The sequence below is a fragment of the Dipodomys merriami genome, unplaced genomic scaffold (assembly GCF_024711535.1).
Source record: "Dipodomys merriami isolate MVZ:Mamm:240054 unplaced genomic scaffold, mDipMer1.0.p SCAF_71, whole genome shotgun sequence".
NCBI lineage: Eukaryota > Metazoa > Chordata > Mammalia > Rodentia > Heteromyidae > Dipodomys > Dipodomys merriami.
This window is the reverse complement of record NW_027206302.1, coordinates 3,559,961-3,575,975: the sequence shown is the minus strand read 5'-3', so window position 1 is coordinate 3,575,975 and position 16,015 is coordinate 3,559,961. Positions and strand designations below refer to the sequence as shown.

General features: G+C 45.2%; 1 protein-coding gene across 2 annotated transcripts; it reads right to left on the bottom strand.

The window, feature by feature from the left end:
• Positions 1-13,112: 13,112 nt before the first annotated feature.
• On the bottom strand, positions 13,113-15,935 carry Gja4 (gap junction protein alpha 4). 2 transcript variants are annotated; one of them, XM_070008745.1, is made up of 2 exons: positions 15,892-15,935; positions 13,113-14,639 (listed from the first exon to the last, which is right to left on the bottom strand). In XM_070008745.1, exon 2 carries the CDS (start codon positions 14,620-14,622, stop codon positions 13,621-13,623), a length of 1,002 nt encoding a protein of 333 aa, XP_069864846.1. In that variant the 5' UTR covers positions 14,623-14,639; positions 15,892-15,935; the 3' UTR covers positions 13,113-13,620. The 2 variants fall into 2 exon arrangements, with proteins under 2 accessions (XP_069864846.1, XP_069864847.1); XM_070008746.1 differs by lacking the exon at positions 15,892-15,935 and adding an exon at positions 15,721-15,877.
• Between the last annotated feature and the right edge of the window lie 80 nt (positions 15,936-16,015).

Sequence of the window (16,015 nt, the reverse complement as noted above, 5' to 3'; positions counted from 1 at the left end):
CAAGGAAAACAGTGGCTCCTGTAGCCGTCCCTGGGCTGTTGCTGATTCTAGGGAGCAGCATAGCTGGGGGAGAGGTCTAGAGAAGAACCGGTGCTGCACAGCCTCCATAGCTCAGGAGTCACGGTCCTCCCCTGAGGACTCCGTAGGCTCCGTCCCCATGTCTCTGTATCTTCAGGACCAGTGTATGGCCTGTCACAGAGCAGATGTCAGAAACAATTGGTTGACTAGATCAGCAAAAGACTGAACATACGAATGAATTCATTTGCTAGCATAGCTACCTGATGGCTGTGATTTCCAAAAGGTTGCTTAACCTCTCTGAACCTAACTTTCCTCATGGGTTTCATAGAATTGTTGTTCAAGTCAAGTGTGCTTCTAGTATAGAGTTTGGGGTTTTTATGTTTTTTGTTGTTGTTGTTTTGCACTGGTATGAGACTTTGAACTCAAACTCTTGCTTAGCTATTTTACTCAAGGTTGGCATTCTAACACTTGAGCCATACCTCCATTTCTGACTTTTTTCTGGTTAATTACAGTATAGGTCTTTCTGATGTGTCTGCCTGGACAGGCTTCAAACCAGGATCCTCAGATCTCAGCCTCCTTAGTATATGTCATTGTAATAGATGTTATTATATTATATACAAGTATTTTTTTTTGAGACAAAGTCTTATTATGAAGCCAAGCCTAGTCTGGAACTCAACATAGTCTGTCCTGGAGCTCAAGATCTTTTTTTTGTTTTTGTTTGGTCATGGGGCTTGAACTCTGGGCTTGGGCGCTGTCCCTCAGCTTTTCAGCTCAAGGCTAGTGCTCTACCACTTGAGCCATAGCACCACTTCCAGTTTTCTGAGTGGTTTATTGGCCTTTCCTGCCTTGGCTGGCTTTGAACCACAATCCTCAGATCTCAGTCCTGAGTAGCTAGGATTACAGGTGTGAGCCACCACGTCCAGCTACAAGATCTTCTTGACTTCATGTTCCAGTGTTGATTTATGGGCACAGATCACCATTAATTATTACTCTGAGAGGTCCTATATATTAATTTTAAAAATAATTTGTGTTTTTGTGTTATATGAACCCAAGATCACTCTAATTCAAGAATTTCTCTTCTTGGGGCTGGGAAGGTGGCTCAGTGGTAGAGCGCTTGCCTTGCAAGCCTGAGGCCCTGGGTTTGATTCCTCAGCACCATATAAGCAAAAAGAAAAAAAGCCGGAAGTGGCGCTGTGGCTCAAGTGGTAGAGCGCTAGCCTTGAGCTGAAGAGCTGAGGGACAGTGCCCAGGCCCAGAGTTCAGGCCCCACGACCGGACCCCCCCCCCAAAAAAAAAAAAAAAGTAGAGCTGGTAATATATATCTTCTAGGAATTGAAAAGAAGAGAAATTCTTTTTTTTTTTGGGGGGGGGGGTCCAGTTGTGGGGCCTGAACTCTGGGCCTGGGCACTGTCCCTCAGCTCTTCAGCTCAAGGCTAGCGCTCTACCACTTGAGCCACAGCGCCACTTCCGGCTTTTTTTCTTTTTGCTTATATGGTGCTGAGGAATCGAACCCAGGGCCTCAGGCTTGCAAGGCCTACCACTGAGCCACCTTCCCAGCCCCTATTTTAAGCTTTTCATCTGTCTTTGGGTTAATTTTTTTTTTTTTTTTTGTCAGTCATGGGGCTTGAAGTCTGGGCTTGGACACTATCCCTGGGCTCTTCAGCTCAAGATGAGCGCTCTACCACTTGAGCCACAGTCCACTTCTGGTTTTCTAGTGGTTTATTGGAGATAAGAGGTTCGTGGACTTCCCTTCCCTGGCTTGGCTTTGAACTGTGATCCTCAGATCTCAGCCTCCTGAGTAGCTAGGATTACAGGTGTGAGCCACCGGTGCCTGGCTGGGTTAATTTTTGTATATGATATGAAATAAGTTCTGAGGCTCATTTTTTCTCCATGTTTAATTGTTCTAGAGTCATTTGATAAAAAAAGAAAAAAGTACTCTTTTTTCCCCCTTGATTTACTTTGGAAAATGTGTCAAAAAAAATCAATTGACTTGTTGGGCTTTGATGGCTCACACCTTAATCCTAGCCACTCAAGAGGTTTAGATCTGGGACTGGGAAGGTGGCTCAGTGGTAGAATGCTTGTCTTGCATGCATGAGGCCCTGGGTTCAATTCCTCAGCACCACATAAGCAGAAAAAGCCGGAGGTGGCGCTGTGGCTCAAGTGGTAGAGCACTAGCCTTGAGCTGAAGAGCTGAGGGACAGCGCCCAGGCCCAGAGTTCAGGCCCCATGACTGGCAAAAAAAAAAAAAAAAGAGGTTTAGATCTGAGGATTGCAGTTTGAAACCAGCCTAGGCAGACAAACCCAAGAGACTCTTATCTCCAATTTCCAGCAAAAAGCCAGAATGGAAGTGTTTCTCAAGTGGTAGAGTGCCAGCTTGAGCAAAAAAGCCAAGCAAGAGCAAGAAACTCTGAGTTCAAGCCCCAGTACTAGCACCAGGGGGAAAAAAAATCAATTGACTAAAAACAGAAAAAAAAAACAGTAAAAAATCAATTAACTATGGGTCTGTTTCTGGGTTCTAGTCTGCTCTGTATATGAATGGTTCTGTTGCTGTAGCACACTTTTGGGTTTATAGTAATGCTTGAAAGCAGATAATAGGTGTTCCAACTTATTCTTTTTCTAGGTCAGTTTCTGTCTAAAAACCTTGTTGAGATTTTTTCATTAGATCATTTTTAGCTTTCAAATTAACTTCAGCAGATTCAGAGTCTTAAAAACATTGAATCTTCCTTATCCATAAACATGGTAGACATATCTCTGCCTTCTGAGTAGCCTGGGTTATAGATGTGAGCCACCCATGCCAGGCTAATCACATGATTTTGATATTCTAATATTTCATTAACTTTATATCCCAGGAGTAGTGCCTTGGCTTTTCTAGACACCATCAAAACATCTGTTAAGAATTATATGTGTTGGGCTGGGAATATAGCTTAGTAGTAGAATGCTTGCCTAGCATTCATGAAGCCCTGGGTTTGATTCCTCAGTACCATATAAACAGAAAAAGCCAGAAGTGGAGCTGTGGTTCAAGTGGTAGACTGTGAGCCTTGAGCAAAAGAAGCTTCAGGGACAGTGCCCAGGCCCTGAGTTCAAGCCCCAGAACTAGCAAAAAAAATTGTATATGTCCATGATCATGAAAGTTATGGTCTGTAATTTCTTTCTTTGAATATCTTTTTTGTATTTGTATGTGCTAGTAACTGGGGCTGGACCTGAGGGCATCACATGCTCACTTGAATTACTTGGCTATGTGTATGTGTGTGTGTGTGTGTGTGTGTGTGTGTGTGTGTGTGTGTGTGTGTGTGTGTGTGTGTGTGTGTGTGTGTGTGTGTATGTGTGTGTGTATGTAGTCCTGGGACTTGAACTCAGAGCCTGGGCACTGTCTCTGAGCTTTTTTGCTCAATGCTAGGACTCTACTACTTGAGCCACAGCTCCATTACCAGGTTTTTTTGGGTGATTAATTGGAAATAAGAGTCTCATGAACTTTCTTGCTCAGGCTGGCCTGGAACCACAATCCTTAGAGCTCAGCCTCCTGAATAGCTAGGATTATAGGCATGAGCCACCAGCAATAGGCTTGCTTGCCTTTTTTTGCTCAAGGTTGGGAAACTATCTCTTGAGCCACACCTCCTTTTCCAGCTTAGTTTCCACCATAGTTTTCTTATCTTCTATTTCCTGTCTTGGTGTTTCAAATATGTAAAAATGGATTGCTTTTTGTGGGTGTGTAAACTGGTCTTGGGGCTTGAACTCAGGGTTTCGGTGCTGTTCCTGAGCTATTTTTTTTAAATTTTTATTATCTTTAAGTAGTCGTACATATGGATCATCATTCAGCAATCAGTTATAATTTCAGTGCATTTTTTGTTTTTATTGTCAAGATGATATACAGAGGGGTTTCAGTTACATAAGTAAAGTAATAAGTACATGAGTCAACCTTGTTACCTTTCCCTCAATTTTCTCCTACTTTCCCTTCCTTCCAACATCCTCCCCCCAAGTTGTACAGATCGTTTCCAACATATTGTCTTGTGATAATCACTGTTGCATTGGTTCCCCCTTGTCCTTTGTCTCACCATTCTGTTGTTCCCCTTCCCTTCCATAATTCAAATAAATATATATACAATACCAGTGTACCAAAATCAAATACAGCAACAACAGAGGATATACCATAAAGAGAAGAACATACAAAAGAAACAAAAAATCACATAGTACATTAAAAACAACAACAATAAAGAAAAGCCTCTTGTGACCAAGTCTTGGAGTTAATTTCACTTAGCATCATCTTATATGGTCATATATACATAACTTTTGAGCTATTTTGCCTGAGCTGTTTTGCTCAAGGCTAGTGCTCTTCCACTTGAGTCATAGCTCTAATTCTAGCTTTTGGGGTGGTCAATTAGAGATAAGAATCTCAAGGACTTTCCTGTGTTGGCAGGCTTTGAACCTTGATCCTCAGATCTGAGCCTCCTGAGTAGCTAGGATTACAGGCATGAACCACGGGGCACCCAGCTAAGTGATTGCTTTATAACGTGTACTTGTTGAAACACAATTGTATGCTCAATATTGCTTCACTTGGAAATAATGTAAAAAACCCTAATGATGCCATGACTGGACTGGTAGAGTCCTTGGTCTTGGACTGGGTCCTTGTCCTCTCAACTCAGGATGTGTCTGCCTCTGAAACACCTGTTGTCATCTTCTCTATCCTTCATTGAGCTCCCTGGAAAGCTGCCAGGACTTCCAGCCTATTTATTAGGCTCTGCCCTTGGCAAGGCCTGTCCGCTATAAGCTGAGTGTTTTCCTGTGGTTAAAGCCAGGCACTTGATCCTAACTTAATGCCTGGGCAGCCCCCCTTGGGAAGCTCTTTGGGCTCTGTGCTGGGCCTGGCTTCCTGTAGGCCAGTCCTTTTCCCCCTTGTGGGATTCACACTCCCTCCTCCTCCTTGAGAGTTCCTGTTGCTGGTTTTAGAGATTCCTGTGGGTCAGGGCCAAGCTGGACTGATTGAAGTCCTTTGAGTTCAGCAAACAGCCTGAAGATAAGCAGGACTCTACAACCTCAGGCTCTCTGTGATCCTTTGCTCTACACTCTTCCATCCTGTGGGATGAATTTGTGCAAGAGATAGGCCTTTAAAATAAGATGTCAAACTTAACAAAGACCTAGCTAGGCCTGTTAGTGTACACCTATAACCCCAGCACTCGTAAGAGGAATATGAGTTCAAGATCAGCCTGAGCTACATAGCAAGACCCTGGTCTTTAGCCAGCTGTAATTCTAGCTACTTGGGAGGCTGAACTGAGGATCACAATATGAAGCCAGCCTGAACAGGAAAGTCTTATCTCCAATTAACCACCAAAAAAAAAGCTTTATGCAAAAAAAAAAAAAGGAGGGACAGAACCTCACCCTGAGTTCAAGTCCAAGTATTAGCACAAATTATCTAAGATTCTCTCTCTCTCTCTCTCTCTCTCTCTCTCTCTCTCTCTCTCTCTCTCTCTCTCTCTCTCTAACTCAAGCCCTTTCCCACTGTGTCAGCTACACAGACTGAGAAACCATCATCATCTGATTTAACTGGGGATGCCATTTAACTGCTTTAAGCTTCTTAGATTAATCAGATGAAAGATAAATCTGGTTTATCGAAGCTGGGAGTGGCTAATGTTCTTTACAACAGAGTCCAGATGTAAGAGTCTGCGGCTTCTTGGTTAGAGCAATGAGTTGACACTTAATTGATTTGACAATGAGATGACATTTAATTGGTGCATATGTCAGATTTATCCTTTTTATTGCCAAAATCCAAAATTCCATAAGCACATGTTTAACAATAGCTTCTGGCAGCTTCTGATAGAAGGCTCTGAGCTCCTAGTTAGGAAGCTTTCCAATTACATTACTAAACTAGAACAGTCCTGATTATAAAACATCTCTATATGGGGCCAAGGAACAATCTCATTCAGGACTTTTAGTTGAACCACAAACAAAATCAAAGTATATGGTGTGATGAGATAAGGCTGTCTGAACACTTACTTCCAATAGCTATTTGTTTTTAAGTGAAGACATTAAAATTACTAAGAAAAACCCCCAATGAAGAAAATTTGGCTGGACAAATAGGTACAAAAGCAAGTAAAATTTGTTACAAAAGTGAGTGAAATTGTTTTTGAAGAATGACATGTATATAAAACACTCAACCTAGCTATGTGGGTAAGTTTGTTAACACTTATCTGTATTAAGACAATTGCAGGCTTGGGTATAAAGTTCCAGGTTAAAAAACATGTTTCTTGAACTTTGAGGGCATGATTCCATTATCTTGTAGCTTCCAGTGTTTTGTTTTTCTTCTTCAAAATTCAATGCTTTTCTGATTCTGGAGATTATGTGTAGAATTTGCTCTCTAGAGATGTGAAGAACATTTTTTTGGTCTGAGATGGAGACTTGAACTAGTACCTGATGCTTTAGCTCATTGCCTTGTGCTCTATTAACTGAGCCCACCTCCAGCCCCACATGTCTTTGTCTCTGGTGTTCAGAACCTTTATGCAACATGGACCTATATTAATCGATTGGGCCGGAAAATGAGTGGTCTTTTAAATCTAGACATTATTGAATTTAATTCCTTATGCCTCTAGTTTTTCTATTCCCCTTTTCTGCAATTCCTATTTCTTGGACCTTCAGCATTAGCCCTACAATTATAATAATTATAATTCATTGTCTCTATCTTCTTTTGCTCTAGTTTTGGGGAGTGGCTTAACTCTCTCTCATCATTTAATTCTGATTGAGTCTTCTCTTTCTAATAACTTGTTTACTTGTTTGTTTACAGTGAAAAAATAATTATACACACTGGGCACTGATGGTTCACGCCTGTTATTCTAGCTATTCAGGAGGCTGAGATTTGAAGATTGCAGTTCTAAGCCAGCCCAGATAGGAAAATCTGTGAGATTCTTATCTACAATTAACCAGCAAAAAGCCAGAAGTAGAGCTGTGGCTCAAGTGGTTCATGTCCCAGTAAAAAGAAAGTTGAACAGGGAAAGAGTCATTATGATATTTCTCTGTGTTTTTGTGTGTATGTGTGTGTCTGTCTGTGCGTATTATATTCCAATCAGTCTCATCATTCTATCATTCTCCCTTATCTCCCCCCAAAACAATTCCAACAGGTTTCATTGTTCCATTTTCATATAGGTAAACAGTGTACTTTGACCATATTAATCCTCATTCACTCTTCTTACTAGCGAAACCCCTCCTGCTAGTACCACCTTCCCCAGCAGAGTCTGTTTCTCTTTCCCAGCTCCCCACAAACCCCTATTGATCAACTGTCTTTATGTATGTTGCAATGTATTTCAATTATATTTACATTTTATCTTTTTTCTCTTTCTTCTTCCCCCTTTCCTAAGTAATCATTTAACCTCGTGTTCTATGTATTTCCATATATTTATATACTTATGTTAACAGGTATATACACTTACATATACAGGCATGTATGCACATGAATATGTAAGTCTTGTAGGTCTAGAATCTATTTATGAATGAAATCTTATGATATTGGACTTAGCTTGCCTCCATATGATATCCTCCAGTTTCACCCATTTTGCTGCAGATGACATGGCTTCATTTTTTTATGGTCGTATAATATTCCATAAGTACCACACCTTTATCCATTTGTTGTTGGGTACCTTGTGATTCTACCATTCGACTATTATGCATAGTGCTGCAATAAAGGTAGGCCTGGAGGTGTCTTTCTGCTATATTTATTTATTTTCCTTTGGATAGATACCCAATAGTGATATGGCAGGAAAGATCTATTTGAGGATCCTTCCTAGTGCTTTCTGTAGCGGTTGCATGGTTTACATTCTCACCAACCATGTAAGGGTTCCTTTTTCTCTGCATCCTCACCAGCATTCGTTGTTGTTTGTTTTCTTGATGGCTGCCATTCTGACTGGAGTGAAATGGAATCTTAGTGTGATTTTGATTTTCATTTCTTGCATGGCTAATGTATCAACCATTATATTTCTTCTTTTGAGAAATGTCTATTTGAATTCATTTGTCCATTTATTAATTGGACTATTTGTCCTCTTGCTGTTTAATTTTTTGAGCTCTTTGTGTATTCTGGATATTAATCCTTTTTCTGTTGAGTAGTTGATAAGATTTTCTCCCATCCCATGTGTTGTCTTTTGGTTCTGGCAATTGTTTCTTTTTCTGTGGCAGAAAAATCTTTACTGATGTGGTCCCAGTTTGTCAATTCTTGTTTCCATCCTCTGCGCAACTGGAGGCCTACTTAGAAAAAATTTACCTCTGCCTATGACTTCCAGGTTTTTCCTCAGTTTTCTTGCAGTAGTTTTAAAGTTTCCACTTCAGGTCATACTTTGAGCTTTTTGATCCATTTGGAGTTGATTTTTGCACAGAGTGACAGGCAGGGGTCCATTTTCAGTCTCCTGCTGGTGGATAACCAGTTTTCTCATCACCATTTGTTGGAGCAGTGTTATGTTCTCCCGTGTATGTTTCTTGCCCCTGTATGAAGACTTAAGTGGTTGTAGCTGTGTGGGTTTTTTTCATCTATACTGTTCTATTGATTTTCAGGCTGTTTTTGTGCCACTACCAAGCTGGTTTTGCTACTATGGGTCTGTAGTATTGTAGTATTGAAGTCTGGTATTGTGATGCTTCTAGCGTTACTCTTTTTACTCAGAATTGCCTTTGCTATTTGGAGTCTCTTCTGCTTCCATATGAATGTTTGGGTTGAGTTTTCTATTTATGTGAAGAGTAACATTAGGACTTTGATCGGTATTGTGTTGAATCTGTGGATTGCTTTTGACAGGATAGCTGTTTTCACAATATTGATTTGAGGGAGGGAGTCTTTCCTTTTTTGATGTCTTCTTTAATTTCTTTCATCAAGGTTTTATAGTTTTCATGAGGTCTTTTACTTCCTTGGTTAAGTGAATGTACAGATATTTTATTGATTTTGAGGCTATTGTGAATGGGGTTGCTTTCTAGATTTTCTTTGTCAGCCTGTTTATTGTTGCTATACTGAAAAGCTACTGATTTTAGAGGGCTGATTTATATCCTGCTATGTTTCTGAAGGTATTCCTCACCTCTCATAGTCTTTTGGTGGAGTCTATAAAGTCTGTTAAAGTATCATATCATCCACAAATGGACCATATTATCCACAAATGAATATTATTTGACTTTTTCCTTCCCAATTTGAATCTATTTTTTTTATTGCCTTAATTGCTCTGGTAAGGCATTCTAGAATCATACTGAATTAGAACAGGGAAAGTGGACACACTGTCTTGTTCCTGTCTTAGGGTAAGCAATTTCAGTTACTATATGGTTTTTAGTCAGCTACATGTTGTTTTGTTTTTCTTGGAGCCATGCCTTTTTATTTCTCTGAACAAAGTAATTTAAAAAGTTTTATTCTCCATGCAAAATCTCTCCTTCCTCTGGAAGGAGAGTTTCTTTAGTGTTTTCTTAAATGTCCGTGATCTTCAAGTGTGTGTTTGTATTTAACAAAGGCTCACTCAGTTTGGTGCTATAGCTTAATGGCTAGAGAGCTTGCCTGGACTGCTCTGGTCAATCCCTAGCATACAGAGACAGGCCCATGAAAGCCTGATTTTTCTTTATGGTGCACTTATACTTATGTACATTTTGTTTCCCCATCCCAGACTCTCTGTTCCATCCTCTTTTAGAGAGTAAGCTTCCATTTCGTCACTGGGCTGGGGGGCTATTACTTCTGCCTGGATGGAGGATGGGGCTGGGTCAGTGTTCCTCTCCTGTGTTCACTGCTCCACCTCCACTCTCCTAGGAGGTGTTTGGTGCCTTGCCTTCTTGTAATTTCCTTGTGCTTTTCTATGTTTCTGGATCATCAACAATGAATCACTTTCACAAGCAGGAATTTTAAAAAGCCCCTAAATTTCTTTCAACTCAAAATTGAATACCTTTTGACCCAATAATTTTTACTTCTTGGAATCTCTTTCTTTTAAGGAAATAGCATTTTGCAAAACATCTTTCCACATCACAGCAGTTTGTTGTAGAAGACCATTGTTTTTAAACATTACAGAAATCCAGTATTGGGTCATGGCTAAGTAGTTAACAGTAAAGCCTTATTGTAAAGCCCCAGAGTGTTGTTTGCAAAGATACTTAGCAAAATGGAGGAAAGGGTGTGTGAGGTAATGTAAAATGAGAGAGAGAGAAAAAAATTGTAGACATACTTTTGTTTATAATTAATTTATACCATTACTGGGGCTTAAACTCACAGTCTCACTGCTCTCACTTGGCTTTTATGTTCAAGGCTGGTCCTCTACCATTTGAGTCAGACCTCCATTTCCTCAGATTTTACTTAAATAAGTATAGACAGAGACAGGGGGGAATGACCTCTGAACATTTAACAGATGTGAGCCCTGGCTCGTGGGGCCTCCTTGTCTAATGTAATTGATCATACATTCCCTTTAAAATCTGAAAGAAAAAAAATCCATGTGTGAAAAAGAGAAGAGAGTAGAAAAGTTGATGTCATCATTGGTTTTATTAGTAGACTTACGTTTAGGGGCCAGAGGTGATAGTCTGGATTCTGATCACCTGGAGTAGCACATCTGGCCTACAGGGGAGGGAGGCGCGTGTTGGGAGGAAGGTAAACCAGTTGCCCCCAGGTCAGAGCACTCTGAGCTGGGTGAGAGGGGTGGGTAGGTGCTCAGGCCCACTGGCTGGCCTGCCTATGGCTGCAGTATTTTGTGGCAGGTCACAGAGCTGAGTATCATGTGGCTCCTAGGATTAGAACCAAGGCTGGAGGGAGATGGTTAACCATGGAGAAAGCAGTTGGGTGATGGATTCCTCTTCCTCCAAATATCCATGGTCAGGTTAAGGTATGGCAAGGAAATAAAGAGTCCCCCCACCAAGGTGCTAGGGGTCAGGAATCTAGAGCTGCCTGAGAGCTAGCACATTATATATTGGGAAGAAATTTAGGTACTGTCCAGCTTGGCTTTATGTATGGCCTGTGTTGTTCACATGCTGTCATGGGTCACAAATAAAATGAGCTTGTAGTTTGCAAAATTCCCAGTATACTTCATATAACCCTATGCCTATTTTTCCTACTCTGGAAGATGATTTTTTTCTGGTCCTGGGGCTTGAACTCAGGGCCTGGGCACTGTTCCTGAACTTTTATGCTCAACACTAGCACTCTCCCACTTGATCCACAGCTCTGTTTCTGGCTTTTTGATGTTTAGTTGGAGATAAGAATCTCAGATTGTCCTGCCTGAGTTAGTTTTGAACTGTGATTCTCAGATCTCAGCCTCTTGAGTAGCTAGGATTATAGGAGATAGTAACCCTCACGCAGCTGGAACCAGCTTTTCAGACACCAGGTCCTGGATTTGTAACCAAGAACTGTAAAAGCAGACATATGGACTTTCCCAGCCATGCTGAATTTGGTGTGTTCTTTAAATTTTGATTTTAATTTTTGTCAGTCATGGAGCTTGAACTTAGGGTCTGAGCTTTTCTGCTCAAAGTTAGTGCTCTAATTCTTTTTTTTGGGGGGGGGTTCTGGTCATGGGGCCTGAACTCTGGGCCTGGGCGCTGTCCCTCAGCTCTTCAGCTCAAGGCTAGCGCTCTACCACTTGAGCCACAGCACCACTTCTGGCTTTTTTCTTTTTGTGATGTGGTGCTGAGGAATTGAACCCAGGGCCTCATGCATGCAAGGCAAGCGCTCTACCACTGAGCCACCTTCCCAGCCCCAGCACTCTAATTCTTTGAGCCAGTTTTCTGGTGGCTTATTGGAGATGAGAGTCTCATAGACTTTCCTGCCTGGGCTGGTTTTGAACCTCAGATCTCAGCCTTCTGAGTAGCTAGGATTATAGGCATAAGCCACCAGCACCAGCACCAGGCTGAGTTTGGGTCTTCCTTGTAGCAGCTCTGGAAACAGACACTGCCCCTCACCTACACCATCTGGTCCCAGGCCACTACGTACTCCTCACCCCTCAGCCCCCAGCCACTTGCCCCCATGTTTGTATGGCTACCAGTCTAGATTCCAGCCCCAGCCCTGCCAAAGCCCAAGTCATGAGTTTGGCCTGACCCTAGCCCCAAAACTAAATTCAAAGTAGGTGAGCTTTGAAGGTTAGGATGCTCACCTCTTACACTTAAACCTCCTTTCTGTGGTAGGACGTAGGTGATAGATAGCAGAAATGGGGTCCCAGGGCCCTCAGGTAGATCTGGCTCAAAGACCATCGCCTCTGGCCTTCACCCTGCCTGGGGCATCTCAGCTTCCTAGGGTCCCCCCTTCCAACATGTGAACTATCCCCTGTGTCCAATCTAGTCCTTCACTTCATACTCAGAACTAATGCAAGGCTGGGCTTCTGGGGAAGAAAAGTGTCTCTCTGACCATACTTAGAAACCCACTGAGATTGAGGTATTGAGCAGCGGCCCAGATCCTGAGACGAAGGAGTCATTGGCTGGAGAAATCATGGGGGAACTCCTGGAGGAAGAGTGACCTATGTTCCAGGCCTAGCTGGAAAGAGTGGGCTGAATTTTACTGCTTGATGATTACTAGCCAGATACAGTCAGTCACCATGTCTCTGAGGTGGCAGATGCTGTGTTTTGGAGAGGAGAGAACCATGACTCAAGTCTACCGATGGCCTCCAGACCCATGACTGGTAAATGCTGGAGGCAGCATTTCTTTCAGGACCCTCTGGTGCCAATCTATTTTACACTTTCTCCAGGTCTACCAGTGCCTAAAGGATCATGAAGTTTGTACACACTTGAGCTGCTCCTTCTGGTAGACTAGAAAGAGCCACGGTAGGAAGGACCAGCCCTAAGCCTCCCTTCCAAAATCCCAAGGGGACCAGGATGAAGCAGGATGGGTACAGATACATCCAGTTAGCCTATGGTGACCGCAGACACACCTGGAGAGCAGGGTGTCCAATCAGGAAGTACAGTACATCGGTAACATAGTGGGGCACTAGGTGGGCGACGGCAGGATGGAAAAGGTCACTGAGCAGTGGGGATGCACAGAGGCCAGTGCCTGGGCTATTTCAAAAGGTAGAATGCTTAGGGCTCAGGCTGCAGAGACCAAAGACAGATTGAGCAGGACCGAAGACTAGGGGGAAGGCCTGGGTAAAAAGTACCACCCCACCCCTGGAACAAAGCATGGGACAGCATCCACACACACCTGGCCTGAGGTCAAGTCCTGTTTATTTTGGAAGCATAAACAGCAGAACAAGGGAGTAATGATAGAAACAAGGCACTTGTCTTGGGACAGTTCTGGCTGCCGGTCCTACCTGCCCCAGCCAGGCCGACCCAGCAGCCTGCACCAGCCTCCCTTCCTGTGAGGAGAGGATGTGAGGACAGCCGACGGAGGAGACTTTCAGGGGATGGGATAAGTTGACTCTGGGTTCCTCTGGATCAGGAGGAATAAGCCACCGGGTCTGTAACACCCTTGGCCAAGAACACTGGAGCTGGCTCCATCAGTGCCTGGGACAAAGGCACTTCCTGGGGTGGAATCCACAAGTGCCCTCTGGTCAACCAGGGAGGGCCAGGATCCAGAACCTGTGATGAGGCAGTAGCCAGCCAATCATCTACCGCAGAGTCCAGTCACCCCTGCAGAGCTTCCTAGGAGGGGTCAGCTAAGGTCACCAGACTTCTCAGGACCCCGCTCTCGAGTGACATATGCCCCGGCTGCTAAACATACTGCATCTTAGAAATGCTGCCGCTGGGACCACTGGAAGACTTCCCCGTGCACTGCGGGGGTGGGTCGAGGAAGAGGGGGGCCTTGGAAGAGGCCAGCCTCTCCTCCGTGGTCAAGTTGGCCCAGTTTTGCTCCATGGATGAGAGCCCGTTGTAGGTAGGGCATGGCGGAGAGGAGGGCCCCTCGCCCATGGGGAGGTAGAAGAAGACCTGGTCAGGGTAGGGGTGCGAGGATGGGTCCTGTGCTGTGGGCTCCTCCTTGCTGTGCCAGAGCCTTAGCCCCCGCCGGATGTAGTGGCGTAGCAGGTGTACCAGCTCCAGCAGGTTGAGTACCAGGGAGATGAGACCCATCACCAGCATGAAGATGATAAAGATGGTTTTCTCCGTGGGGCGAGAGACATAGCAGTCCACGGAGTGGGGGCAGGGCACACGGTGGCACACATACAACGGCTGCATGATCCAGCCGTACAGGCACCACTGGCCATAGAGAAAGCCGGCCTCAAACACACTCTTGCATACCACGCTGACCATGTAGCTGCCCATCAGTGCCCCACGGATTCGTAGGCGTCCATCTTCCCTGACCGAGATCTTAGCTATCTGCCGCTCTATAGATGCCAGGGCCCGATCCACGTGTGGGTCTTTCGATGGTAGAGCCCGCAGCTCCCCCTCCTTCTGCCTCAGTTTCTCCTCTAGCCGAGAGAGGTAGAGGACATGGCCCAGGTAGATCAAAGTGGGCGTACTGACGAAGAGGAACTGTAGTACCCAGTAGCGGATGTGGGAGATTGGGAAAGCCTGGTCGTAACACACGTTGGTGCAGCCTGGCTGGATAGTGTTACACTCAAAATCAGACCGCTCATCGCCCCAGACCGACTCGCCAGCCAGGCCCAGAATGAGGATTCGGAAGATGAAGAGCACGGTCAGCCAGATCTTGCCCACCACCGTGGAGTGCTCCTGGACCTGGTCCAGCAGCTTTTCCAGGAGGCTCCAGTCACCCATGGCTCCCGGGCCTCCCTCTGCAGGGAGACAGAAGCAGGGAGTCAGCAGGGAAGCAAAGTATCACAGGGGGTCCCAGCAGCAAGTCCTGAGGAGCCCCCTCCCCTTCTACCTGCCAAAAGACCCAGGCTGACTGAAGCCCCAATCAGAGAGCTTGGGGCATGGAGGCCAAGCTCGTGTGTGTGTGTGTGTGTGTGTGTGTGTGTGTGTGTGTGTGTGTGTGTGTGTGTGTGTGTGCCTGCCTCACACTTTCACTTGGCTATTTGCATACGGCTAGTGCTCTACCCTGTGAACCACATCTCCATTTCTGGCATTTTACTACTTAATTAGAGATAAGAATCTTTCTGGATTTGTCTACTTGGGCTGGCTTCAAACTGTGATCCTCAGATATCAGCTTCCTGAGTAGCTAGAATTACAGGCTGGAGCCAATGGTGCCCAGCTGGTGCTAAGCTGCTCCCCTCCCCATGGGCTTGTCTTAGTATGAGTTAAGAGTCCCGGTCTCATCACCTGTCTGTGCCTTCTTGTCCTCAGTTAGAGTCCCAGCATGACCTCAGTGCAGGAGGTCAGCTTGGAACCCATGGGTCCTTTGCCTATATAGGAACTGGGAATTTTGAGGTAAGGGGAATTTGGGGAGCTAACCAAGGTCGCACAGCTGTGGCAAGCCCTGCCTCCCTTTTCTCTGAGGTCGGACAGACCCTGGTGTAGTGGTGTTTTATTTGCAGGGCTTTTAAAATGGCCTCAGATCTCAGAACCCTGCAACTCCCACCCCTCCGATACTTCTCTCTAATGACTGATCTCAGGGAGGAGGCACTCAGGAGGGGATTGACGCCCCACCCGACCGTCTGTGGGCTGTAAAGAGCACCTGTCACTTAAGCTGGGGGTGAGTGCTGAGTCCCACAGGCCCTCTGCACCTCCCAAGCAGCTGCAGGCCAATTCTTAGTCTCCTGAGAAGACCTGGCCTTGCAGGGGGCAGCAGAGGCCACCAAGTTCCCAGAAGGGATAGAAGGAGGAAGCCAGGGAGAAGGGAGGGGATGCGGGAGCTGTCATTGGAAAGCCAGGCTGTGGACCCAAGCCCAGGTTCGAATCCTGTCTCCCTCTTACTAGCTGGGGAATCGGCGAGGTCACAACTTGAAGGATGGAAGCGGAAGGCAGCGGGCTCAGCAGGGATCCTGGCTCCAGGCCGGGGAGGTGAGCGCGGCTGGGCTGGCCCTGGTCTCCCCGGCGTCCCGCAGCCCCAGGGCCGCCGGGGGTGCCCCGCTCTTCCCGACTCACCGCGTGCCTGCCTGGACGAAGGCCTGAGCGGCGCCCGCGGGAGCCCAGCTGGACCTCGGCCCGGGCCGGTGGCCGCGGGCGCCTTAAATACGGCGGAGGGGCGGGGTGGGGGCAGGAAACGCCC